The following is a 27,977-nucleotide window of genomic DNA, read 5'->3' as shown; positions in this document are numbered from 1 at the left end:
TCCATGCTAGACAAGTGCTCTACCTCTGGACTGTCCTCCTGCCCCAGATAACTTTTTTATACAGGCTTTTAAAATAAGTTATGTGATAAAATTTGCTCCAAAAAGGAGAACATTTCTTTCACTGCCAGGGTAAATTGTATCAGAAATATTTATGAAGGATTGAAAGTAGTATCCAATCCAAGCTAATAATGGCTTTTTCTTATGATGCAGCAAATTGTAGATACGATGGAGGGGAGCCAAATACGAAGAGAAGTGGTTCTTTGTTCCTAGTTTAGAGTGGTCTGGTGTTAGATCTACAGATTGAGTTCATTTAAAATTGCCTGTTCTATTTTGTGGGAAAACATGTTTTTGCATAGTAAAAGTCACTATAGAGATATTTAGTAAAGGTTATGGAACTTGCCCATAGGAGTTCTTTTGAGTTCATGTTAATAATACATTGACACTGTATTACAAGTAAATTTTCCTTTTGTCTAATCTTATGCCTTCTAGTCCAAGTCATGAACATGACACTTTATCATGAATATAAAGTCTTTATTTGCATGTTGATAGTTTCCGCTACAGAACCTCTGAATGTTGTTTGAATAAACTTGCAGAGAAGAAAATTAATCCCATTTTTGTTTTCTGCTTTTTGAGTAATTACAAATAAAGAAGATAAATTGACCCACTCTCATAATTCAAATTTGTGCTTATTGTTTTGGGAGAATTGTATGTATGACCTGTGGTTGTAGACAATACCAAAAAACTTGTGTTGCCATTACTTTACTAATGTTTCAAGACAACCTGTCCCTCAAATATCTAGAACAGCTGATGAGGACTGAATGCCTATCAGCATGTGTTCCAGATTAAGGAGGGTACAGCTTTTCATTCATATATGCTAACGTTTTTCATATGTGGTACACAGAATTTTATTATTACGTCAAACATTGCTTACTTGTGACTTTAAAGAAATTGTCAGAAAAACGGCAGGAAAGATATCTAATTTTACTAGAGGCTGAGATAGTGTTTTCTGAAATATAGTTCATACTTGAAAAGAAGCTTACTGCCATAGAAAAAACTTTAAATGTCAAGGTGGGCAGTATGGAAATGGAAAATTGTCCAAGGATTTAAATAGGGGAAATTGATTTAGCTAGTGTTCCTCATACTTCTATCAGCATTTTAATTGTTTTCTTAAATTTTAATTTTATTTATTTTTTATTTATTTTTTGAAACAGGGTCTTGCAATGTATTTCAGACTGGACTTACACTCACTATGTAGTCCAGCTGGCCTTGACCTTGCTGCGATGCTCCTGCCTCAGCTTCCCAAGTGCTGGGAATACAGGCGTGTGCTATCACATCAAGCTATTGTGGTGTGCTAGTGTGTTTTGATTATCTAATATATTTAGATGGTTCAAAATTTTAAAAGTATAAGAGATTGAAAAAACTTCCTCTCAACTACTCATTTCTTTTCTTTGGAGGCAGTCAGTATTACTAGTTTATTGTGTATTCTTGCAGAAGTATTATAGAGGTACTTTTGCCAGACACTTCTGTTTGCAAACCAAATTGTTTGCAAACAAAAGTATTCATGAACCAAGGTACCACTTTACTTACACATGGGATTGTGTGTATATATATATACAAATACATGCGTACATAAGTAAATGTAAATATAGGTATTAACATATATATTTCTTTTTATTACACAAATAATAGTAAAGTCATCCCCCTTTATCTAGAGTTTCATTTATCTGAGGGAAATTTCAAAAATTAAAACTCCTAAATTTTAAATCATATACCATTCTGAGTAGAATGAGCTATTTTATTTGGGACATGAATCATCCCTTTGTACAGCATAAGCACACTCCAAATGTACTACCTGCCCGTCACTTAGTGGCTTTACAGATTGTCAGGTTGCTTGTCACATTATAGCAGTGTTCATGTTTGGGTAATCTTTATTTTACTTAATGGCCCCAAAGTGCAAGAGAAGTAATACTTGCAATTTGATATGCCAAAGAGAAGCTATAAATCGCTGCTTTAAAAATGTAACAGTGCACTAGGCATCTTTAGAGAGATCACATAGCTTTTATTACAGTATATTGTTATAATCATTCTACTTTGTTATTCTTAATGTTATGTTGTACTTATAAATTAAACATTATCATACATATGTATAGGAGAAAATATAGTATATGTGGGATCTGGTGCTATCTGTGGTTTCTGACATTCATTGGGGATCTTGAAACGTGTCCCCCATAGGGGAGGGAAGATATTGTATACTACATTTATTTTAATCCTTTAAAAATCTAATACTTACTTAGAAATTAATCCACTCCAATATAAATGCTTCTTTTATTGTTTATGGATATTTAAGTTTGCCATTGGAAATAGTGCTGCAGAGGATAACTTTGTACATGTGTCATTTTCAGTACATTTGGGAGTTTTTGTTTTGATTTGTTTTGGGGGGGCTAGGGACTGAACTTAGAGCCTTAGCACTGAGCTACTCCCTAGTCTTTTTTCTTTTTTTTCTAGCCTTTTTAAAATTTTTATTTTGAGACAGGGTCTAAGTTGCTGAATTACTCAGGCTGGGCTCAAATTTGGGATCCTCCTTCCTCATCCTCCCAGAGTGCTAGGGTGACAGACATTTGTCACCATACCCAGCTACTTTTGGAAATAGTTATAAAGTTAATTCCTGGAAATGGAATCACGGAATCAAAGTGTCTGTGTTTTGTTAGATATTGCTAAATTGTTTTACTTAGTATTGGAGCCAGTTTAAACTGCCACCATATTGTTTCTTTATATACCCCTCCGAAACAGTACAATAATAAAGTTTCTGAATTTTGTCACTCTAAGGGTTTAAAAAATGCTATCTCTTATAATTTTTTCTTATTATAGTAAATTATATATAGCATAAAAGTTATATCTTCCACTGAAAAAATTCTATTTCTCTTTATAGGAGATTGGATACCTTTGCACATTTTAACATTATTCACATTCCTTTTCATTGTCTTTTTTTTTTTTTTCTTCTTCCCTTTGGTACTGGGGATTGTACCTAGGACCTTCACATTGTGCTACATCCCCAGCCCTTTTTTTTTCAAATTTTTTGATACAAGGTCTTGCTAAGTTACACAGTTGCCCAGTTTGGGCTCAAACTTGCAATTCTCCTGCCTTGGCCTCTCACAATGCTGGGATTATATGCATGGGACATCCTGCCCAGCTTGTTAACTTAACTTTATATTCTTTGTTCATTTTTCTGTTCGATTCATTTTTATTTCCAGTGAATACATTTTCATTAGAAAAATGAGCCTTTGGTGATGTGAAAAAATGTGAATTGTCGTTTGAATTTGACTTATGCTAATAATCTATGCTATGCAGAATTTTTTGTAGTCGTATTGATGCCTGAAGGTTCTTTTATTTATTTATTTATTTATTTTATTTATTTTTTTTGGTACTGGGGATCAAACTTGCAACCCTTCTTTTATTTGTGGCATATTTAAGCTACCCATTCTATGATTATAAAAATCATTCTATGTTTTGTTTTATTAGTACTGTGGTTTTATTTTTTACATTTGAATATTTTATCAACTAGAATTTAGGTTGATATACATGAAGAAGTATGCCTAGCGTCATACCTCATGGCTATCTATTAGCTGTTTTTTTTGAACTATTCATTTCAATATCCATGCTTTCCCTACTAATTTAAAATGTCACCCTGATTACTCACCAGGTTTTAAAAATTTTTTGATTTCTGGACTTTTCTGTGATATGATTGTTTATCTCATAATTATTACAGATTTTAATGTTTTGGTATCATCTAGAACAAATTTACTTTTATTGCCCTTCTTTTACAGTATTTCTTGGCTGCTTTCATTTTTGCTTCTTCCTTCTTCCTATTTCCTTCTCCTCCTCCTCTTCCTCTTCTTCCTCTTCCTCCTCTTCCTCTTCTTCCTTCTTCTCCTCTTCCTCGTTTTTTTTTGTTGTTGTTTTTTGTTTTGAGACAGGGTCTCAGTATGTAGTTCAGACCTGCCTGGAGCTCATTACCTAGCTCAGGTTGCCTTGAACATGTGATCCTCCTGCCTTAGATGTCTCGGTGCTGGAATTACAGGCATGCCTCATTGCACCTGGCTGTTCTTGCTTTTTTTTTTTTTCTTGTATAAATTTTAAAGTCAGCTTGTCTAATCATATCCACCCCCAATGCTGTGTTTTTATTAGCATAGCATTAAATATAGAGATTAAGAATTAAAATCTTTATGATATTTCTCTTCTTTTCCTTGGTATTTTTTTTGAATTCTATTTTTTCCCCTTCTGTTCATTTGGGTGAATATTTTCTTTTGATCTATTTTCCAAGTTAGTAATACTGTCTTTCACCATGCCCTATTTTCTATAATATCTGTGAATAAGTTCTTAATTTCAAATATTTTATATTTTAGTTCTAGAATGGCCACTTTTACACATAAATTTCAATTCTTTGTGGAAATTCTTCATCTTTTACAAATATCCCTTTTGTGCATCTTTTCCTCTTTTTTCAAGTACCATACTAATCATGGTTAAAGTCCATTTGATGACTTCATATTTCAGTTATTTGTAAGTCTTCCTACTATTTTTTTAGATGCCTCATTTTTTTTCATTAAGTTTATTGGTACATTTTAGATGTACAACAGTTACATTCATCATTGGGAACTTGTACCTTTACATGCTATATCTCGGTTCTTATTTTCTACCCATTCCCCTGCCCTCCCTTCAACCCCTCCACTCCTCCCTGTTTATAAAGACTTTGTTTCCATTTTTTGCTTTTCTCATATTTTTTCCTTTCCCTTCTTTCCTTTCCCCTACCCCTCCCACTTCCCCTACTCCTTTAGACCTTTTCTTCTCACTTCACAATAACATTTATACATTTTGATTCTTATTTACACTTTTAGTTTCTCACACCAGAGAAAATATTTGGTATTTACACATGTGTGTTTTATTTATTTCACTTAAGAATATGGCCTCAATGTGCATCCATTTAGCTATAAATGTCTCTAGTTTCTCATTCTTTATGGCTGAGTACTACTCCATTTTATTAAAAAACCCACATCTTTATCCAGTCTCCATTTGATGGGCAATTGGGCTGTTTCCAAGTTTTAGCTATTACAAACTGTGCCGCTATAAACATGGGTGTGCATGTATCACTGTGGTATGATTCTTTTAATTCTTTTGGGAAGATACCCAGCAGGGGAATAGCTGGGTCAAATGGGACTTCTAATCCTAGTTGTTTGAGATATCTCTGTATTGATTTCCACAGTGGTTGCACCAGTCTGCACGCCCACCAACAACAGAGAAGGGTTCTTTTCTCCCCGCCCCCTGCCAGCATTTGTTATTGGTTGATTTATTGATAGCAGCCATTCTTCCTGGGGTGAGGTGGAATCTCAGCGTTGTTTTCTTTTTCAGTTTTTCATTTTTTTGGTACCGGGGATCAAACTCAGGACCTTGTGCTTGTGAGGCAGGCAGCGGAACCACTGAGCTAAATACCTGGCCCTCAGTGTTGTTTTCATCTACGTCTCTCGAATGACCAGTGATGTTGAACATTTTTTCATATGTTTATTTGCTGCTTTTACTTCTTTGTCTGAGAAATGTCTGTTCATTTCAGATGCCCATTTTTGAATTGGGGCTTTAAATTTGGGGGGTCTGATTTTTTAAAGTTCTTTATATATTCTAGATAGTAGTCCTTTGTCTGAGGAACAACTGATAAAAATTTTTTCCCACATTGTAGGTTGTCTCTTAGCTCTGTTAGTGGTTTCTCTTGTAGTGCAGAAGCTTTTTAATATGATGAGATCCCAGTTGTTGATTCTTTGTGCTAGTTCCCATGCTACTGAGGATTTGTTCATAAAGTCTTTTCCTATGCCAATGTCTTCAAAAGTTCTACCTAACTTACCTTCCAGCAAGTTTAGTGTTTCTGTTTTACCATTTAGATATTTAATCCACTTCGATTTTAGTTTAGTGCATGGTGAAAGATAGGGGGATGCCTCATAATTTTTGATTGTATGCTTGATGTAAATGAAAAGCTATAGGAACTCTCGATCATGTATCTTAATGAAAGCTGTCAGTTTTGCTTTGTCAGAAACGTTGTTCCGATCATTGGTTACTTTCAGGCTTTGTTAGTATACATGTACAGCTTAGAAATGGACTGACAGGAATGGAATTTATTTACAGACTTTTGAGCTTCTATTCTTTTTCCTCCTCTTCAGGACTTTCATAGACCTGAACAATGAATTCTTTCTTTCCTCAGCCCCAAGACTGCTACTTTATTCTTGAGCTCTACTGTACTGTGGCATTTGGAAAATGTTTTCAGGGAAAAGGCTCGGATGAATATAAAATCTCATATGTTCCCACCTCTCAATGATTATAGCCCCTTAATTCCTGACTGTTATTATATATATTTACTTAGGTTTTAAATTTTTTAGGGGGGGTGGAATTGTCTGATATTAACTGTACCATTATGATCACAATGGAGACTCATCATTTATTGTATGAACTTTTGCTTAATCTTGCAAGTCATAGATGGTGTTTCCAATTCTCACCTCTGCCTGGTATAGCCAGTATTCTGTCAAGGTGGGAAAGGGGCAGTTACCTAACTGGGAGATTCAAAGCAAACAAATTATATGTTTGACTGCTTCATAACAGGCTTCGGCCATGTTTGTCTATCATTCCTGCTCTTTGTGCAATTCTAATCAGTATTGAAGCTTTTGATTTTATAATCTACTTTTTTCTTCTTGAATTACAGACTGTTGGTATTGGTAATGGTGTTAAGATCTCATGTTTAAATTTTAGTGTTCTTAGATGTAGAAATTGAAGCTTAGACAAATAGGGGGTTAGCTTTTGGTTATGTAACTGTTTTTTTCCCCCTTGATTCTGAATTCATCACTTTGTTATGTCATTTCTTTGGAAATCTCCAGTATAGATAAACCTCTAATTTTGTGTTTTTTGAATATCCTGAATACTAGATATGTATTGCAGAGATTAAGTTGATACACTTGTAATTGTTAGAGACTTTAAGAATACTGTAGACTCAAGTTGGTTTATGATTTTTCATTTGATGTTGGAAAAATTTACAAATGTTTATAATTTAGTTTATTACAATAATAAAATCAGATCAGGTTTCTTATGTTATTTAGTTTGCATGTTATAATGTTTTTAAATGTGGCTAGTATATTTTATTATCTTTTATTTCTTTTGATTTGAAATTTTTTTCTAGAATTACAGTTCAGTTGAGAAGTTTCACAGATGTGAAATAAGGAGTTCAGTTAAATATGTTACAAACACTGAAAGTAACCTGTTATTTTTCATGTTTTCCCTTTTACTTTCATGTACATTGATGTAAAAAGGGGACCTTATCAGTTGTTGAAACTCATCTATTGCAAGACCTTCATTATTTGGAAAAGTGTCTGGCTTCACATTATTTCATGGCAGTTGGACTTATCTTTAATACCAGGCGCAGTAGTTTCTCTTCTGTTTTACTGATTCAGTCAGAACCTTAATGCTCAGCAGTGTGGTTGGCAGTATAGTACAGTACTAGAGACTCTTAAAGCTTCCATCTTGTTACTGTAATCCCTAGAAAGGAATTGGCAGCTATATTTTCAGGAAGGGCCAAATTGACTAATTTTATTTTCCCTCTGTTGGCAAAAAGTCACAGAGTAATGAGGATTATGAAATAATCTCATCATGTGGTTATTATTTAATGTAATTTATCTTACGAAATTTAGTTTCCTAAGATGAGTCTATCATGTCTTTTTTTTCTAAATAGCATGGTAATGTAATATATTGAGCTTTCAAGTACTGGAGAGATCATTAAATTTTGGCCATTTCCCAGATACCATTATATTCTGCCAGTTGATTCCACTTGGGCTTGCTATATTTAGAATGACTTTTCCTTTTTAACTCATACTGATGCTTTAGTGCTATAATTTTTTTTTCTTGTTTCTCTGAAAGTTGCTAAATGCATCCTGGTTTCCTGTAGAAATTTTGAATAAAATTTTGTTATAATGTTTTGTAAGGTAGAGGAAAGTACTTTCTCATAAAATTTCATAAAGTGTAATTACTTCATTGATTTTGCTACAAGCCTTTAGTTTTGCAGGCCCAGAATATGGATTTTGTCATTTAAGGAGATCAAATCTTTCTTTCTTAGAAGCCAAATAAAATTAAACAAATTTAGCATTGATGGATGAAATGAGAACCTCAGTTTATAAATTTATAGAGAAAAATATGGTGTAGTGTCACAGAGATTTTAAAATACTTTCCTGACAGCTTATTTTCTCCTAGAAAGGGGTCATACATTGGAAACTTGTTTGCTGTGAATGGAAATACAAATATTAAATTGGGTGAATTAAATGTTGATTAGTTTCAGATTAACATAGTGTATTTATGTATATCCACATTAATGATCTTGTCAGTAGGCTGTGTTGATTATTGCTTTTATGACTTTTTCTTTATTTCTATCTTTTTTTAAAGCTTTCACTACCACATTACTGTACTCTGGTGTCTTATGAAATTACCACTGTCTTGAGATTGCTGTTGCCAAAGCTACTAATGACCTCAATCAATTAACCTGGCATGGTTTTTGAATTAAACATTAAATTGTTAAGGAAAACTTGCTTTAACTCTTTTTAACTATCACTTTTTTTCTTATGTCTAGCATACCTATAAAAATGCCTTAGAAAAAGAAGCATGGAGAAGTATGTTAGGCTACAAAAGATTGGAGAAGGTTCATTTGGAAAAGCCATTCTTGTTAAATCTACAGAGGATGGCAGACAATATGTTATCAAGGAAATTAACATCTCAGGAGTAAGTATATTTTTAGTTTGGTTACACAAGTAATACCAAGTTTCCCCAAAAATAAGACCTGCAAATGAGCCCCAAGCTCAGGGAATGTCTCTTCTAAAATCATCCTATAACTTGTTTTCCAGTTAGGTCTTATTTTCAAGGAAACAGGATAATTTGACTACACTGGGGCTTATTGTTAAAGGACTTGAAAAATAAAACAGTGTCTAACAAAAGTGAAAAACTGTCATTATCCCAAAGCATACTGCTAATTTCAGAGTAGTCTGTATAGCCTTTCAGATCTTTTGTGATATGTGCTTATGGTTTTGTGGTTAGAAAAATATAAAACCACCTGTCTTCTAACTTAATTTAGTTTGGATGTGTTAAAATGTTTTTCCTCAGAGATTTACTCGTTCTTTTTAACTTCTTGCTGTATTTTATTGATTAGACTGTACTAGTACCTTTTTTTAAAAATTACTTTTTTCCTGATAGACTTTTATCTTTTATTTTGGTGTCTTAATTCACTCATTTTTTTCCCTCCCACTTAAGATGTCCAGTAAAGAAAGAGAAGAATCAAGGAGAGAAGTTGCAGTGTTGGCAAACATGAAGCATCCAAATATTGTCCAGTATAGAGAATCATTTGAAGGTCAGATCAATTTTGTAAGAGTTCAAAATAAGTCCTAAGGGCCGGGGATTTAGCTCATTGCTTCTGCTGCCTGCCTTGCAAGCACAGGGTCCCAAGTTCGATCCCCAGTACCCAAAACAAAACAAAATAAGTCCTAAGCCATTGATAACTTATGGGTATTTTCCTTGTAAAGATTATTTTATGAATATATTCTCAGGAAAAAAGATACCATTTTTGCTTCAATATATGTGCATATAAAGATCAACTTGATTCTAGGATAATACTATACTGATACCACATTGTCTCTGTGTAGTTTAATACTGACTTGTTTTATTAATGATTGTTTAAAAAGAAGCAAGATAGGGCCGGGGATTTAGCTCAGTGGTTTTGCCTCCTGCTGCACAAGTGCAAGGACCCAAGTTCGATCCCTGGTACCCAAAAATAAAAATAAAGCAGGTTAGTAAATACAAGAATTTGGACAAAGCAAGAACAGTAATTAACCTATTAGAAATTTTATTAGTACATGTTTATAGTACATAGAGTTTACAGTCTTCTTGAGGAGTGGATATATGTACATACTACAGCTTACTTCTTTTTTTTTTTTTTTTTTTTTTTGTACCAGGGATCAAACTCAGCTTACTTCTTTTTTTTAAATTCCCTTCCCATTTCCTCTTCCCTGTCTTCCTCCTCCTCTGTTTCTCCTATCATGATTTTCATTCTTGTTGATATTATTAATCTTAGCTCATGTTATTCCATATAATGTTTACATTCATTGAGGTTATTAGGTTTCTAGTAATTAACCTATTTTTAAACTAAACTCCTTTTAAGTACTGCCATTTCTACCACTCATAAAGTATTCTGATTTTTAGAAAGTACTTTTCACATTAGTATGTTCCTCTACACCTCATTATTACAGTATTGAAATGTATTGAAAATTTTCTCAATTTCTTGAGCTATAATTATTGTTTTGGAACTACTATATCATGTGATCAAAATATACTGTGGATGTTTAAATTTAAAAAATATATTACAATAAAAGTCACATTGTCACTAACTCCCCTCAGTCTGGTCCCTGTCACTTTGAACACACCCTGTTGTTACCACTTTCCAAATCAGTTCTGGAAGTCACCTTTCCTATGTTTATGAGGTGTGACCATAAAGTGAATACTGATGCTAAGTGCCATCCAGTGGAAAGCCAGGCTTATAAAAATATCATGATGTGTCCTCATCTACCTTAGACACAGAATCTGACACTGTGTAACTTCTGGCTGTTTTCCAAAGTCAAAATGACCAAGAAAAGTAAATGTTCTGAATTAATTGAGGACATTGAGTAGCCATGACAGTGCAACTAGAGATATTCATGAAAGTATTTCCAAACTACAGTGCTTCAACAAGTGGCTAGAACTATAGTACTTCCAGAAGTGGCCAGAATAATGGAGCAAGTGTGTTCAAAGGGAGAGGGAGTCTCTTGAAGGGGTACTGAAATACATTTTTAAAAACTTGAACATTCACCTTTTCAGTCACACTTTGTATATACCATTATATTTGATAATGAAGGAGCTAAAATAAGACAAAACTACTCTAAAGGCAATTCAAGGTGGCTTATTGAAGTTTTTCCAAAATATCATTCACATTACTATCATAAATCCTTGTAAATTACAAAACAGAAAGATAATCTGGATTGAAAGTAAAGCATAGTTAAAATGACATAACATATACCAGTTTCAGAGTCTGAATTAGCGCCCAAATAACTTTGTTCCCAGATGAGCTAAGCATCTACTGAAGTAAAAATATATGATTTAATTAACACAATATGTACTCAGTTTATTGTTTTTGTGTAGTGGAAGCAAAATGAAGAGTTCTGTCATGTGTGATAGAACATGTGTGATAGCATAGTGTTAACCAACTCTTCTCAAAACCTTGACTGCCCTTTATCTTTTCTCCCACATCTATCTTTTAGTCTTTTTTCTTTCATTGCCATTATTTTAACATTTCAAGTTAAAGGGTTTGGAATGTATATTAACAGATACTTTGTATTTATGTTGGCTTTCACATAGAAACATGAATGACTAAGAAAGGGAGTGCATATTCCTTAGTTTCATTATTACTGTAATTTAATTTTAAGGGAATACATGCTCATGATAAATGTATTCATAAGTATAGACATGAATAACTAAAACTTAACTTCTCTGTTTCTCTGACTCCACTCCATTCCTACTTCTTAGGAGTAAGCATTGTTAAAAATTCAGTGTTTATTCTTTACTATATTTTCTGTGTCCATGTGAAACACTGTGTTAAGAAAAAGAAAGTACCTTGTTTTTTGCTCTGGTCTTGCACCATAATTAAGATAGAAGACTTTGTGACTTCAAAAGGTGTGGGAATTTTGCCAGCAGCTGGCCAACAGTCCCTCACTGGATAATATCAGTTTATACAGATTGCGGGTTCAGTCCCTAAGACTGTCCCCACTTCAGAACTACCAAAAAATATTAGTACGTTCAATCGTAATTAGGAAAGAAGACTCAGTTTTGGATGCTTCAGGGATCCTGAGGCAGAATTAGTTTTAAAAAGAGGCATAAAAGAAATTTAATATTGAAGTCATGATTGTAGGTATTAGACTCATTGTAAGTAACTCTTCTAATGTTGCTTTAAAGGGAGTATAGCATTCTCACATATATCCCACTAGAGTGCTTTTTATTTTATTTTTTATTTTTTTGTGATGCTGGAGATTGAACCCAGGCCTAGTACATACTAAGCACAGTGTGTACTCTACCATTGAGCTATACCATCAATTCCTAGAGTGATTTATTTAAAATCCCAATTAATATGCATATGGAAATTAATTCATGGGCACAAATTGCAGTGCCAACAAAAACAGATTAAAAAGTGCTTCCAATTATAAGATCAAAATTCCACCGTAATTAAGATAGGTGCACCTGTAATCCTAGCTACCCTGAAGCGTGAGGCAAGAGGATCACAGGTTTCAAGCCAGCCTGCAAACTTAACCAGACAGTGGTCAAAAATAAAATCAAAAGGGCCGAGGATGTAGCTCAGTGGTAGAGCATTTGACAAACATGTACAAGATGTGCAAGACCTTGGATTCATCCCGAGTGCTGAAAAAGATGCTGTTTTTCAGATAACTTAAATGAAGATCATATGTATTGGAGAAACTGATAGATGACTGAGTAAAAGATATTGATTTGAAGATACATTTGAATAGTGTTGATAAAATTATTTCATACAACTTGAGAGTGATAAGAAAATATATTTTTATATATAAAGTATAAATATAATTAGATTATATTGTTAAATATTATAATTAGAAATTTGACTGTTTTGTTTATCCCTAATAATTTATAAATGCATATGGATAAAAATTGTGACTCTATAATTGGGAAAATGGGTGTTTGCCTTGTGTAACCAAATATTTGGGTGTGTGGACGATTATTCATGTATCATTTTCTGCTTTTGATTGTCTGTGCCTGTCATCTTTTAATTGTTTCTTTTTTTGTGTTTTTTTTCCCTCTTTGAATTTTTTTTACTCTTTTATACCTTTAGTGGAGGTGTTTCAATCTCATAGATTGAGATAGAGGTTGGTATTCTCTTTGTTCACATTGCTTCTGCCAAAATCTAACTACTTACTTGAATAAAAGTTTCTCATAGGGGTTAAATTTGGGTTGCTTTTGGCTGCAAGTAACAGAAAACTGACCAATATTGGCTTAAGTGAGAAAGATATTTAATTGTCTCACCTAACAGGAAGTGTTACGATAAGCAGATCTGTAATAGCATATATGGCAGCTCAGTAATGTTACCATAATCTAGACTTTTGTGTCATTCTTCTTTGTCATCCTTAGGATATTTTTGAGCCTAATGTTTTTCATCTTGTTCCAAAATGACTTTTGGAACTCCAAGCACATGTCTGCATCCAAAGCCAAAAAAGGAGAAGTGGTGGTAACAGACTGGTCCCCCCCCCCCCCACCGCCCCGCACTGTACTAGGGATTGAACCCAGGGCTGTGTGCATGCTAAGGCAAGTGCTCATCCCCAGCCCTTTTTATTTATTTATTTTTTCAAGACAAGGTGTTACTAAATTCCCCAGGCTGACCTCAAACCTGTAACCCACCTGCCTTAGTCTTCCTCCCAAGTGCCTGGGATTGCATTACCTCACCTAGCATGAATCTGTTCTTTTAATCAAATAATGTTTTTTCAGAAGTCACCCTTCAGAATTACTTTGATCTTATTGGCCCAATGTGAGCCACATAACTACCTCTAACTGTGGTGAAAAATAAGAATCAGACCATCTCGGTTTTTTCCAGCTTTTAAATTAAGTAGTGAATGGAAAAGAGTGTTAGAATTAGTCAACCAGTGGGCTGGGGATTGGCGCAGTGGTAGACTACTTGCCTTTGCATGAGGCCCTAGGTTTGACACCTCGGACAGGGGGGAAAAAAAAATTTAGTGAGGCGTGGTGGTACAGGCCAGCCTCAGGAGGCTGGGGCAGGAGGATTGCTGTAAGTTCAAGGCTACCCTGGGCTACCTAGTGAGTACAAGACTAGCCTGAACTATATAGTGAGACTTTGTCTCAAAAACCAAACCAAAACCAAACCAAAAACCCCCCAAAGAATTAGCCAATTAGCAGTACATACTTTGCTGAGTGATTATAACATATTCCCATTATTATTTTTCTATTAAACTCTTGATTATTCTCTTACTCTGCATTGAAGCTTTGTAATCTTTAGCTCCAACTTCAAGTAGTTTCTAGGTGGTGGTTATTTTTGTTATTCAGAGAGTCTTTATTTATGTGCTGTATCGCTAGCATCTTGTACAAAGTGTCTGGCAAATAGTGCTAAGCATCTGGAAGGAAAACAGAGCAGATTAGAACTTCCCTTACAGAGAAAAGATTTTTCTGTTGGCCTTACATTTTAAGTATTTATCTAAAAAATAATAGTAAATATTTAAGCAGCAGAATATGTTACTGAGTTCATGTACTAAAGCTCAAATATTTTGCTCCTAGAATTGCTTCTCTATCCCTTTGTTGGGGCCTGTTTAACTTATCTCCTCTCTCCTCTTTTCTTTCCCTTCCTCCCTCCCTCCCTCCTCTCTGTCTCTGTCTCTGTCTGTCACACACATACACACACATTTTTTTTATCCTTTGATGGTTTTATTTATTTTTTGATAACCTATATATGGTACAAAATTCAAATGTTACAGAACAGTGAAAAGTTTGTCATCTGTTTCTATCTTTTAGACATCTTCGTCCCTTTTTGGGAATTAATCTCTGCAACCATTGTCTTATGTTTGAGAATTAGTCTAAGCATTAATAAGCATATTATGATAAATGATAGCATACTATAATATTTACTTTTTTGTTTCTTATGCTATGTTACTGATAATATTCGATATATAATAAATAATTACATAGTTTTCAGGTTTTTTAAATTATAGTTTTCTACGTATATATTTAGATGACTTTTCCATATCAGTTCCAAAGAGTCCTGCAGAGTTTTAAATTGACTTCATCATCTCAGTTCCTAATCCTAACACTACATTGACAGCAAGGTATTAAAAAAGGTTATGAGAACCACAAACAAGAACACTACCACAAAGTGTAAAAAATAAGTATTGCTAGAAATAAGGCCATGGCATAGATAGTAAGGAAGTAACAAGTAGGAAAACTTTTGAGTTGTGATAGTTTCACTAGTAAGTAGTGGCTCAGTAAATGTTAGAGGTGACATAGGCCACTCTACATTACATGAAAAGAAACAGGAGGTGGAAAACATGATTGTGTTTCTCAGTCTTTCTACCCAGGGGAAGAGCATTAAAGTCCTCTTTCTCTGAACTGAGATAAAAGGTGAATAAGGAATTATGTTATTATGTTAATTCCCCTATTACATACAATTTTAGCAAAGTAAATGAAATAAAGCTCCAGGAGGGTCGTATTTATGTCCTGTCTACTATTGAATCCTCAGAGAACATCACAGCTTTTATTAATCATATTGGCTTAATTAGTAACAGATTTAATTGGATAAACCAAAACTGAAAATTAATGGTCAGGTGGAAACTAAGATAACTCATCTCTGACAAAGAAATTTTCCTATTGAATAAAATCAGGTGTATCTATTTGCATTTTGTCTATATTCTAGAGATGTTGTGTAGACACCACTCTCTCAATAGGATGGTGTATTCTTGGTAGAAAAAGAATTAATGATGGCGTTGCTTATAACTGAAGTCATTGTAGGCTGGATGTGGTGGCACATACCTGTAATCCCAGCACTTGGGAGGCTGAGGCAGGAGGATCAACCACAAGTTCGAGGCCTGCCTTGGCTGCATAGTGAGTTCAAGGGCAGCCTGACCTACCCAGCAAGACCCTGTCTCCAAAAAACAAACAAACAAACAAACTGAAGTCATTGTAGACTTGTATAAACAGTATACCTTGACTTTGCACCCTAGTGTTTTAAAATTAATTTTATTTTATTTTATCCCATTCCCTCCTAGTTGGTTTAAGTATAGTTCTGTTTTTGTTAACACTGCTTTTTAATAAACTTTTAAGTATCTTTAATTTAGCTGTGCTTTTGATATGCCTTTTACAAACTGAAATACAATATTTATATTTTTAGAAAATGGCTCTCTCTACATAGTGATGGATTACTGTGAAGGAGGAGATCTGTTTAAACGAATAAATGCTCAAAAAGGAGTTTTGTTTCAAGAGGATCAGGTAAGTTAGCATGTAGGAGCTTAACTCCTACCCATTATTGAGAAATAATTTAAAGTGTGTTTATTTAAGTATGTATTTATTTTTAACTACCAATGCTGATAGTGATTATTGGAGGAGTCTGGGATCATATCCAGTGTCTTCATTGGCACCTTTGTTCAATTCATCTTTTTTAGTCTGTAATAATATATTGTTATGTGTGTAATATATGTTGTACCCTGTGTGTATATAACTTAACAACTTAATTGTAACTGGCTAATTATTTTATATACTGTCAATTGGGCTTATACTACCAGAGCATATCTTCCTAAAATGTAGCTTTGCTAGATAACTCCACCTTTGAAGCCTTGTATTGGCAGCTGCATTAAATCTAGTATCTATTTTGATTTCAAGGATGTCTAAAGTACCTTACCTTAGTCTTATTTTTTCTATTATTCCCTAAATCTACATCAATTTTATTTCTCTCTCTCTCTCTCTCTCTCTCTCTCTGTCTCAGTACCTCACATTGTGCATGTAGCATAAGTTTATCAAGCCCTCTTGATGGATGTTTGGTATATTTGCATTTCCAGTCTTTTGTTGTGGTTTGAAATAAAATCATAGTCAAGAACAAAGAAAATCACATTTCTTTGGAGTCAGTTGGGATTCCAATTTGGGATAATTCATTTTAGATTTAATATGTATTCTGTATATTCTGTGTGTCACTTGGTTTGAATATGTACCTAATGTTAGTGTCCATAAAATAAAAAGAAATTATTTTCAACTATTTAGTTTTCCTCAACCTCAAATATTGCTAAATCCTTTTAGCAGTCAAAGAAAGACTTGTAAAATGTAAAGTTTAAAAGATATAATAGATCTAATTTTTTTGCCTAGATTTTGGACTGGTTTGTACAGATATGTTTGGCCCTGAAACATGTACATGATAGAAAAATTCTTCATCGAGATATAAAGTCACAGGTATGTTTATTCTGTCACTAAAAACATAAGTGGATCAGGACATGGAGCTTATATTGATTGGGCTCCACATTTTTGAGCCCAGACCAGGTTGCATAAGATTATCTGTCTTCTCCCATCATTGTTCTGTCTTCACTATAACCTCAGAAATACTCTTCATCTAGGTTCTGTTATATCTCCTGCTTGCTTTTCATATTATCTTCTTTCTTAATTCACTCCTTGTGATGAACCAAATTTAGAAAGTGGATATGTGGAAGGTAGATTTTATTTTTTGAGATTTTTACATGTCTGAAGATGATTTTATTCCACTTTCTCTTATTAATGATAATTTTGATATAAACTTCTAGGTAGGAAATTGTTCTACAAAGCTTTGAAGATATTCTGGCTTTTAGTGTTGCTATTCAGAAATTTAAAGCTATTATGATTCTCTATCCTTGTTTCTTTTCTCTAGAAAATTTTAGGATATTATCTTTTTTTCATTTGTTCTGACATTTCACAATGTTTTTCATTGGTGAGGCTGAGCTTTTTATTATGCTGTGCATTTTTGGTATGGAATCTGTGTTCCTCTGGAAAGGTTTTAAAAAAATGTTTAGCTATATTTTTAAAAATATTGCTTTCTTACTACCTTGTGGTGTTCTAGCTTTTCTTTTCTTTTCTTTCTTTCTTTCTTTCTTTTTTTTTGGTACCGGGCATTGAACTCAGGTCCTTGCGCTCGCACAGCAGGCGGCGAAACCACTGAGCTAAATCCCCGGCCCTAGCTTTTCTTTTAGTCATACTTAAAGCTTTTTAATCTATCCCAAGTATTTTCTTTGGTTTTTTTTGGTATGTGGGATCAGACTCAGGACCTTGTGCTTTCGAGGCAGGCACTGGCACCACTGAGCGAAATCCCTGACCTTGTTCTTTCATATTTATCTATCTTTCTCTGTCAAGTTTTAGGTGAATTTCTCAATTCCAGGTGAATTCTTGCCTCAAAATTAACTAATTTCTCCTTTTTTTTTTTTTTTTTGCCTCCAAATTAACATCCCCCTTTTTGAGGGATTTAACCTGGACCCTTGAGCTTGCTAGGCAAGTGCTGTACCACTGGGCTCTATCCCAACCTCTAGATCCCTTTTCACTTTTCTGTAATCTAGTGCTTATCCCATCTGTTTACTCTTTCATTATAATAATTATTTTTATTTTTATCTCTAGGGTTTCCAGTTGTTTTTTGTTGGGTTTTTTTTGTATATAGGTATATATCTATTCTCTGTCTGTCTGTTCTCCCCTCCCCTTCCTTTCTTTCTCCTCTCTTTTTTTTCCTTCTTTCTTTTGCTATATTTGGGATTGAGCTCAGGGCCTTGTACCACATGCAGTCTAACACTGGACTATATCCCCACCCTTTTTATTTATTTTGAGAAGGGATCTCACTGAGTTGCCTAGGCTGATCTTAAGCTTACTAACTTCCTCCCTCAGCCTCCTGTGTAGTTAAGATTTATTGGTATGTGCAACCATATCTGGCTATCTGTTCTTATTTCTGCTTGGTTTTTATTTTATTATGTGTTGTTCTTTTTAATGGTTATTTTTCCCTTTATCTCTTGGCGATTTTCCTTAGCATATTTAAAGTTTTTGTTCAACTGTTTTATAAAATTAATTCTGTTTGAAGTGAATTCTTGTACTAGTTGTTTTATTGATGAATTCACTTAGCACTAGGTTTTTTCAAATCTCTTGGATTTTTTTTCAGATTTTTTTTGTGGGAAATGTTTTCTTTCTCCATTTTCTTCATCTTTTCATAGAGGTTTCAGATTGCTTCACTTGGCCTTCTCAGCTTCTAGAATGGGCAGTTTCAAATGGGTATAATTTCTTGTATCAAGGCTAAGTTTCTGTCTTCTGAGCTCCTTAGGCCTGCAGATTGTTATATAGCCTTTTAGTTCAGGATAAGTAGTGAGAAGGAGAATTATAGTGACAACTCGATACTCCATCCTTACTGTCCATTAGTCCTCTGAAACCCAATTCTATTTCACTGTATCTTATTCTATCCAAATCAGCCACTATCATCTTGGCATTGAGCACATTCCTGACTCAATTGTCATGACTAATGTGGAGTTTAGTTCCCCTTACCCACAGACTCCTGGCTTCTGCTGTTGGATAGAGCCTTGGAATTCTGTGTTTATGAATGCAAAGTAGTTGGGTAAATAGTTGGAAACTTTTAAGATTAATTTGTTACATTCAGGCTAGGTAGGATTTTTAGGCAGTTTTTTTCTTGCAGGGCTTGTATTGAGGGATGGTTTCAGACTCATTTTTAAAAACTTTTATTGAGATATATTTTGTATTCCATAAAATTTATTCATTTAAAATGTAGTTTAATGATTTGTATACCCATTACCAGTCACAATTAAGTCTTCTTCCACTTGACAACTAATTTACTGATAACTAATTTACTTTCCTTTTTAAAATTAATTTTATTGGTACAATTTAAATATATGTAATGATCACATTCATCAGAAGTTTATACCTTATAGCTTGATTCCTCTTTTTCTCCCATTCTACTTCCCTCCTTTCAACCTCCCTTCCCCCCTTATTTACAAAAGCTTTGTTTCCATTTTTTTCTTCTTTTATCATTTTTTTCCTTTCCCCCTCCCCCTTTCACAGTTTCCCTTTCCTTTTGAACAGTTTCTTCCTGTGTCATATTATCTACTATACATTCTAGTCCCTATTTAGCCTTTCAGTTTCTTATACTAGACAATGTAATATTTACACATGTCTGATTTATTTCACTTAAGAGTACATCTCAAGTTGCATCCATTTATCTATAAATGTCTCAAGTTTATCTTTCTTTATGGCGGAGTAGTATTCCATTGTATAAAAAAAACCACATCTTTTTATCCATTCATTGATTGATGGGCATTTGGGTTGTATCCAAATTTAGCTATTACATACTGTTTCGCTATAAACATGAGTGTGCATATATCATTGTGGTACGATGCTTTTAATTCTTTTTGGAAGACACCCAACAGGGGGGTAGCAGCAGGGGGGTAGCAGGGTCAAATGGGACCTCTAATCCTAATTTTTTGAGGAATCTCCACACTGGTTTCCATAATGGTTGCACCAGTTTGCCCACTAGCGATGGAGAAGGCTTCCTTTTTCCCCACAGCCTCACCAGCATTTGTTGTTGGTTAGTTTCTTGATAATAGCCATTCTCTGTGGAGTGAGATGGAATCTCAGCATTGTTTTAATTTGCATCTTTCAGATGACCAGCGATGTTGAACATTTTTTCATATATTTGATTGCTGTTTCTACTTCTTCATCTGAGAAGTATCTCTTCATTTCAGATGCCCATTTTTGGATTGGGTCTACTTTCTATCTTTATGGATTTGTGGTTTGGACATTCTATTTAAATGGAACTCATACGATATGTGCTTTTTATCTAATTTTAAGTTGAATTGTTTATCTTTTATTGTTGAGTGGTAAGAGTTCTCTGTTTTTTGGATAAAAGTCCCTTTCCAAGATCTGTGATATGCAAATACTTTCTTCTGGTCTCTAGGTTATCTGTTTACTTTCTTAGTGGTGTCATTTGATGCACTAAAGTTTTTGGTCTTGATGAAGTCAATTTATTCTTCTTTTCTTTTTTAATTTTGTTTTTACTTTTGGTATCATATCTAAGAAACCATTGCTTACTCCACAGGCATGAAAATTTCATCCCATTTACTTCTGGGGGTTTTATAGTTTTAGCTCTTATATTTAGGACTGCAATCCATTTTAAATGTGTTTTATGTATGGTATAAGGTAGACGACTACATTTTTTCTTTTGCATGTGGATATCCAGTTATTCCAGCATTATTTTTGAACCAGATTAATTTTTATAAAATATATCATCAACTCAGAAGATGAATGGACTGTAACAGTATTTCTGGATTTTTCTTTCAATTTGTCTTTTACAGAACATATTTCTAACCAAAGATGGGACAGTACAACTTGGAGATTTTGGAATTGCTAGAGTTCTTAATAGGTAACACATCAATTTTAAAGTTTCTTTTGATAAATTTTCAGTGAAATGTCAATCCATGATGATTTATATGTGATAATATATCAAGAGTCTCTGATAATTTTTTATTCTTTTCTAGTACTGTAGAGCTGGCTCGAACTTGCATAGGAACACCATACTACTTGTCACCTGAAATCTGTGAAAACAAGCCTTATAATAATAAAAGGTATTTAAAATGATATTCATTATATGATTTATTTCCTTTAAATATGTATTTTTAGATGTTAACCTTGAGAATAATATTTTAAAAATCAGAAAACACACATGTAAACATATATAAACATTTTTAATATGAGGAGAATTGTATAAAAGCAATTTCAGTTTCTTCCTGAAGGAGCTATAGGAAGAATCACTTTAAGATATAATTGGAAGTAGAGTGCTTTCCTTGGTTTTTCTTTTTGTAACAGTTCTATTGAATTATAGCTAACATTTATTGAACACATACTAAATGCCAGGCACTGTTTGAATGTTTAGTTTACAAAGAACCCAACTTCAGAGAGAGCTAGACTAACTTCTTTGAAATAGCCATACTGGTGCTAACAGATTGTGTGGTGTGTGGGTGGGAATAGCAATCCTGGCATTGAATTCCAGTCACTTGTTATTTCCTGTCTTTCTTTCTGATTGAGAAGTACAACTAAGAAACATTGGTTAGTTTGCTCTTGTAGGTTTCTTTCATATTTAATTTTAGTGAATTGTATTTTTTCATGCCAATTAAAATTGTATTTTCCTTCTGTAATATTTGTAAAAATTATGGTATTTTACAAATAAATAAAGTAATTCGACTTTTACAAGATAAGAATAACTGAAATGTACATGAAATTTTTGTATTTTTTAAAAATATTTTCTTTAATGAAATTTTAAGTAATTGCTTAGGCAACCATTATTTTTCTAATCTCGGACAGCTGCTTTTACCCTTTAGTGATGGTTGAAATTTTGAGTTTTAAAGGAAGTGCTTTATGAAGCACAGATTTTCCCTAAGCATTTCTATGCTGCTTATATTTCCTTTAAATGAAAAAAATTTTAAAGAATATTCTGGTGATAAGAGATTTCTCATTTTTGTCTTTTCTAGTGACATTTGGGCTCTGGGATGTGTCCTTTATGAAATGTGTACACTTAAACATGCAGTAAGTAAAAGTTTCTAAAATATTTTAAAAGTTGTGTCATCTTTCAGATGACCCTTTTATACTAAAAATTTTTCTCTTAAGTCAGTTTTTAAATTTCTCTTATTTTCTAAGTTGATTTACCTTTAATATATATTCACATTATTATCTGCTGTTATACATTCATACTTTTCTCTGAAAAATTATTTCTAATAATAGAAATAAATTTTGGCTTCCTTCCTGGTGACAAATTCATTTACTATGAATTTAATGTTTTTATGTACTTTTTTTTAGTTTCACTTCAGCATGTCCTCTCAAAACATTCAAATTATTTGAGATTGGAACTGAAAATACCTGAAGAACTTTGTTCAACGTATTCATCAAGGGATTTTATTAATTTATTTTTTTTTTTGAGACAGGGTCTCACTATGTAGTTCAGGCTGTACTTGAACACACTCTTTTTTTTGGTATCGGGACTCAAACTCGAGACCTTGTGTTTGTGAGGCAGGTAGCAGAACCACTGAGCTAAATCCCGGGCCCAGGACTTGAACACACACTAGCCCAGGCTGGCCTTGAACTCGCAGCAATCCTCCTGCCTCAGCCTCCCGAGTGCTGAGATTACAGGTGTAAACCACCACACCTGACGATTTTATGAATTTAAATACTCCTTCAAAGTAAATATTATAATATTTACTTTTGAGACTTTTTGAAGTAGCGTAAAACACACCAAAGTTGGAGAGTTCTTGTCCTAAATAGATTAATCACTTTTCATTTCAAAATCTTTTTTAAGTATATTTCCCATACAGATTAAACAGTAGTATATGTTCATTATACAAAATTTCAGAAAGCACACACAAAAATAAAGAAATATATAACTATCATAAGCTATTCTTTCAATCAGTAATGAGTACTGATAATACTTTGTTGTTTCCCTCTAGGCTTTATCCTAGATTAATTTATAAGGTAAATTCTGTGTTTTTTTGCCTAAAAGTTAGATTATTCTTTTGTAAGCAGTTTTTATAATCTCTTTATATTATTTGATATTTTCCAGGGTCTATTTTACTTTGTCATTCTTTTTTTTTTTAGTACCACCGGAGATCGAACTCAGGACCTTGTGCTTTTGAGGCAGGCGGTGGCACCACTGAGCTAAATCCGCGGCCCCTTTGTCATTCTTTTTGATGGCTGCATAGACTTCTACTATATTGTCTTAAATTTTCTTTTTCTTTTTTTGAGTAGTGGAGTAGTGGTTTTCAGATATGTATTTGAGAATTTTTTTTTTTTTTTGGTACCGGAGATCGAACTCCGGTCCTTGTGCTTGCGAGGCGGGTGGCGGAACCACTGAGCTAAATCCCCAGCCCCCTCAGATACGTATTTGAAAGAATTGGTCAGTTTTGTTGTGACAGTTTGGACTTTTTAAACCATTGTGTGTTTGTTCAAATCTTTCATATATTTTGATTTTGATTGATTCTGTATTATTTAAAATTAATTTTATTGGTACATTTTAGGTATACAGTATAATGACATTCATCATTGGAAGTTTGCACCTTTACATACTCTATCTTGGTTCTTGTTTTTTTCCCCATTCACCTGCCTTCCCTTCAACTTCTCCTTGATTCTGTATTTTGAAATTGTTTACTCTGAAGAGGACACATGAAACTAAGTGTTTGCCAGCCTTTATTTATAAGAAGAGCTTGTTTGTTGAGAGATAATGGAAAGTTTGCTGGAGAAAAGATTAGAGAATCATATCTTTTCTGTATTTAGGGTTCCTTTTTAGGTATACATACATATCTATGAGATTGAATTTACTTAAATTTTTATAAACTTAAGACATTTAAAATGTGCTAGGAGAGCTGAACATTTAATAGAATTCTCTTATAATTGGTATTGCATTTTGTTTTCTTAATATGTGTATTAACATATCAACATTACACAGTTGTTATTTTAGTAGAGATGCCAAAAGCTTAATTTTGCCTTCTTTCAAAATAAAATGTTCCTTAGATTTTGAACTGCCCCACCTCTGTTTTCTTTTTACTTCAGTTAGAGTTTGTGTTGTGTTTAATCCTAAAATAAATATTCCATTTAGCTTGTATTCCATCTTGGAATGTTTGCCACATTACTAATTCTGTAGCTTTGGAGAACATCATGCACAAAACTCATAATGAACACTGCCTAAGAGGAAGCTAATTCATAGTTTTATTATATTTTGCTCAGTTACCTTGAGTTTTGTACTTAATTTCTTATTGTAGTTATGACAACAGAGACATAGGAAGGCAGGCCTTAAATGAAGACTACTAGGTTGTTATTTTTTTATTCCTTTGTGGTTCCTCCTTTGGCCCTAATTTTTCTACCACTAAGGCATTATTTTACCATCTCCATTATTGTCATGGTTTATCTCATCTCTTAGCACTTTGAATAAGTACGTTACTCTTTAAGTTATAATATTTTATTTTTGAGGAAGAATACCCTGTTTAAAATATATTTACAGATAACCAAGTAAACATTGCTCCAGAGTACATGTGCTGATTATATTATTTTTCTATTATGTATTAATAGAAGTAACACTTTCTCATTGTTGATATTCCCAGTTTCAATTTCAATATGTTTCATGTATGTTGGTTTATTTTCTTGATTTTAGTTTGAAGCTGGCAATATGAAAAATTTGGTACTGAAGATAATATCTGGATCTTTTCCACCTGTATCTATGCATTATTCCTATGATCTCCGCAGTTTGCTTTCTCAGTTATTTAAAAGAAATCCTAGGGATAGACCATCAGTCAACTCCATATTGGAGAAAGGTTTTATAGCCAAACGCATTGAAAAGTTTCTCTCACCTCAGGTATGTTTTTAAAAATTTTGTAAGTAAAATTAAACAGTAGATTTATGGTGTTGCTTAGGACATGCTCTCATCAGATCCTTGGGGAATAGGATACCTTTTTCAAACTATGTTGCCATCATTTTCTTTTACATCTTATTTAACTCTATTTCCTTTCATGTGCTTTCCAGTTTTGCATCACTCCTTTGTCCCTTGGGTTGCTAACTGTAAAATTCCTTAAGCATTTTGTGTTTTACTTTCCTCACCGTTAAGTAGTAGGACTGTAAATGTATCTGTATATTGTGAGGTTATGAGAATTAAAAGTGAATATGCACATAAAATGCTTATTTTTATCATGTAAGTGCTGAAAATATTTCATCTATATTAAATATCTCATACTGTGTATATATCAACATAATTTATATTATAATAATCATATTCTCCTTGATGAAAAATAATTGTTTTGTAGGCATTATATGTATGTGTGGTAGATTATTGACTCTTGATTTTTCCTCTAGTACCTAAATGTTAGTGCTTTTTTTTTTTCTTTGTACTGGGTATCAAACTTGGGTCCTTGCGCTTGTGCAGCAGGCGGCAAAACCACTGAGCTAAATCCCCGGCCAGTGCATAGTATTTTTTGAGTCAAATTAAATTTTAATTTGACAGGTTTTAGAAAACAGTCAATATCAAATGAACTGGCATCAGTTATTCATAAAAATGTGATCATCTGAAATTTAAATTATTTTACTTTTCATATTTAATGTGGATTTTGTTAATTTAAATATAGTAATTATCATTTCTTCTATAAATAAGCTATCTAGGAAAATCATATTTGTATTACCTATATGCTTTTTTTAACTAGGTGGGAAAGGAAAATAAATTTTCCCCTTTTTCAAGAGAAATGAGGCCTGATGGAAAGAATATTCCTATTGTAACAGTGGAGCAAACAACCCACAAGGCAAAAAAACCTTGATCAGAGATGAGCCTTTCCCACTGGGAATCCTGGGTTCTACTAAACCATCTCTGGCTTAACAGAACATCTTTCTGGATACTCTTCAGAAAACAGAGATGTGGATTGAACTATTAATTCTGAAGAATGCATTAGTAAGCAAGAAAGCCAGTTAACATTTGGAGATTAAAGGTTACTTGTATAGAACATAGCAACAACTTCTGAAATGTGGGTGTCTTACAAGACTTCTTTGTTAAATAATATTTGCAAGGACAGTTTTATGTTGTAGTATACTGCTGTTTTTGGCAGCTACTAGAGAAGAAACAATGACTTCATTTAATCTTACTGAAGTTTCTTTTCTTCTATGCTGTTAGTACATACAGTCTAAGGCTGAAGGAATAGAATTCAACTAGTTAGTGATGAAAGGAAAATGTTAAGGACTGCAACACCTATGGGGAAAAAGGGCAGATTGTGATTATTAACAAATAGTTAATAGTTAATAGTTGACATATAATGGAGTATTAAATGTTTATACATTGACCCATCTTGTTAGTTAAGTACCACTTAGGTCTCATTTTTTATGAAAATTTTTGTTTGTTCTTCATATTTTGTTTTCTAATAATGTATCATTTGTTCATTATTCAGATAAGAAGGTTTGTGATCTTTTTTTTTTTTGAGTCAGGGTCGCATTGTATTGCTCAAGCTAGTCTTGAACTTCTAAGTTCAAATGATCCTCCCTGCTTCAGCCTCCCCAGTGCTGGGATTGTTGGTACATGCAGCATCTGACTAACTGATACATTCTTTTTTCTTTTTTTTTTTTTGGTACTGGGGATTGAACTCAGGACCTTGCTCTTTTCAGGCAGGCATGGAGCCAAATATACATTCCTCAGTCCTATCTGATACATTCTTAAGGCTTTAATTTTCAAACAGTTTATGAATTTTACTGTATGAACTATTGTTTCCAAGTATTGCTATAATGCTGTCTACAATGTTTATTTTTAAAACTTCTCACAGTGCCATTAGCCAAGGTTGATGGCAACTTCTTCCTGGATATGGCTTGACAAATCATAGATAACTTCTAATTAATTAGGAATTAGTAGAGGTGTTCAATAAAACAACTTTGTGATGATGAAAATGTTCCACATACATTGTCCACTATCATAGCCACTAACCACATATGGTTGTTGAGCACTTAAAATATGGCTGATATGGCTGAGAAGTTGAATTTTTAATTATATTGATTATGAGTTTTCATTCTAATATCCACATATGAGTAGTGGCTGTTATCTCAGAGAGTAGACGATAGAGATTCTAGGATCATTTTAAATTCTACATCCGTCATTTTGAAGAGTCTCATTATGTTGTTTATACTGGCCTTGAACCCACTATGTATCCCAGCCTTACCTCAAACTTGGTGCATCCTCCTGCTTCAGTCTTCTGAGTGCTGGGATTATAGGTGTGTGCCACCATGCTGAGCTTCCACACCCCATCTCTTAATTCAGAAGAGCATTTGTAAAGGAGAAAGGACTCATATTCAAACAATGGAAAAAATTATTCAAATTTTGGGGCAAGTGAAATTATAAAACACCCATTTTCTTCCAAGAAAAGGAATATGTTTGTTTAGAAGAGAAAAGACATTAACATACTTCTTCTGAATTGCCTGTAAAGTAGACTTTCACTTACATTTATCCTCTTTTGCAGTGGTTCTCAAAATTTAGCACACATCAAAATCTCCTGGAGAGTTTTTCTAGGCTCTATGACAGTCTTTTACTTCTATAATTCTCAGGTGGAGCTTGATAATTTACATATTTAGTAAGTCCAAGTGATACTGATACTATTGGTTTGAAAATTTGAGAACTACTGCTGTAGGGAATTCTCAGCAGGAAAGATTCATCTTTGATCAAGGTTTTCTGCCTCGTGGGTTGTCTCGTCTACTGTTACTATAGAAATATTCTATCAGGACTCACTTCTCTTGAAAAAAGGTAAAATTCATTTTCTGTTCCCTTTTCCATGCAGTTAGAAGAAAACAAGCTTAACTTGAGTTCAATC

At 33.5% G+C, this 27,977-nt stretch overlaps 1 protein-coding gene across 9 annotated transcripts in view; it reads left to right on the top strand.

The window, feature by feature from the left end:
- The window catches only part of Nek1 (NIMA related kinase 1), a 182,049-nt gene that overhangs the window by 1,092 nt on the left and 152,980 nt on the right, over positions 1-27,977 (top strand). For all 9 annotated transcript variants that reach the window (XM_021264929.2, XM_021264927.2, XM_087217007.1 and 6 more), the window contains exons 3-10: positions 8,645-8,793; positions 9,319-9,415; positions 16,004-16,101; positions 16,969-17,052; positions 20,964-21,031; positions 21,147-21,233; positions 22,137-22,191; positions 24,803-25,003. In XM_021264929.2, the coding sequence (XP_021120588.2) occupies positions 8,677-8,793; positions 9,319-9,415; positions 16,004-16,101; positions 16,969-17,052; positions 20,964-21,031; positions 21,147-21,233; positions 22,137-22,191; positions 24,803-25,003 (807 nt within the window). In that variant the 5' untranslated portion in view covers positions 8,645-8,676. The remainder of the gene's footprint in view (positions 1-8,644; positions 8,794-9,318; positions 9,416-16,003; positions 16,102-16,968; positions 17,053-20,963; positions 21,032-21,146; positions 21,234-22,136; positions 22,192-24,802; positions 25,004-27,977) is intronic.

This window comes from Heterocephalus glaber, unplaced genomic scaffold (genome assembly GCF_053883595.1).
Source record: "Heterocephalus glaber isolate CG9 unplaced genomic scaffold, H.glaber_assembly_v1.0 deba00001461, whole genome shotgun sequence".
In the NCBI taxonomy this organism is placed as follows: domain Eukaryota; kingdom Metazoa; phylum Chordata; class Mammalia; order Rodentia; family Bathyergidae; genus Heterocephalus; species Heterocephalus glaber.
This window is presented reverse-complemented; position numbering and strand designations above follow the sequence as displayed.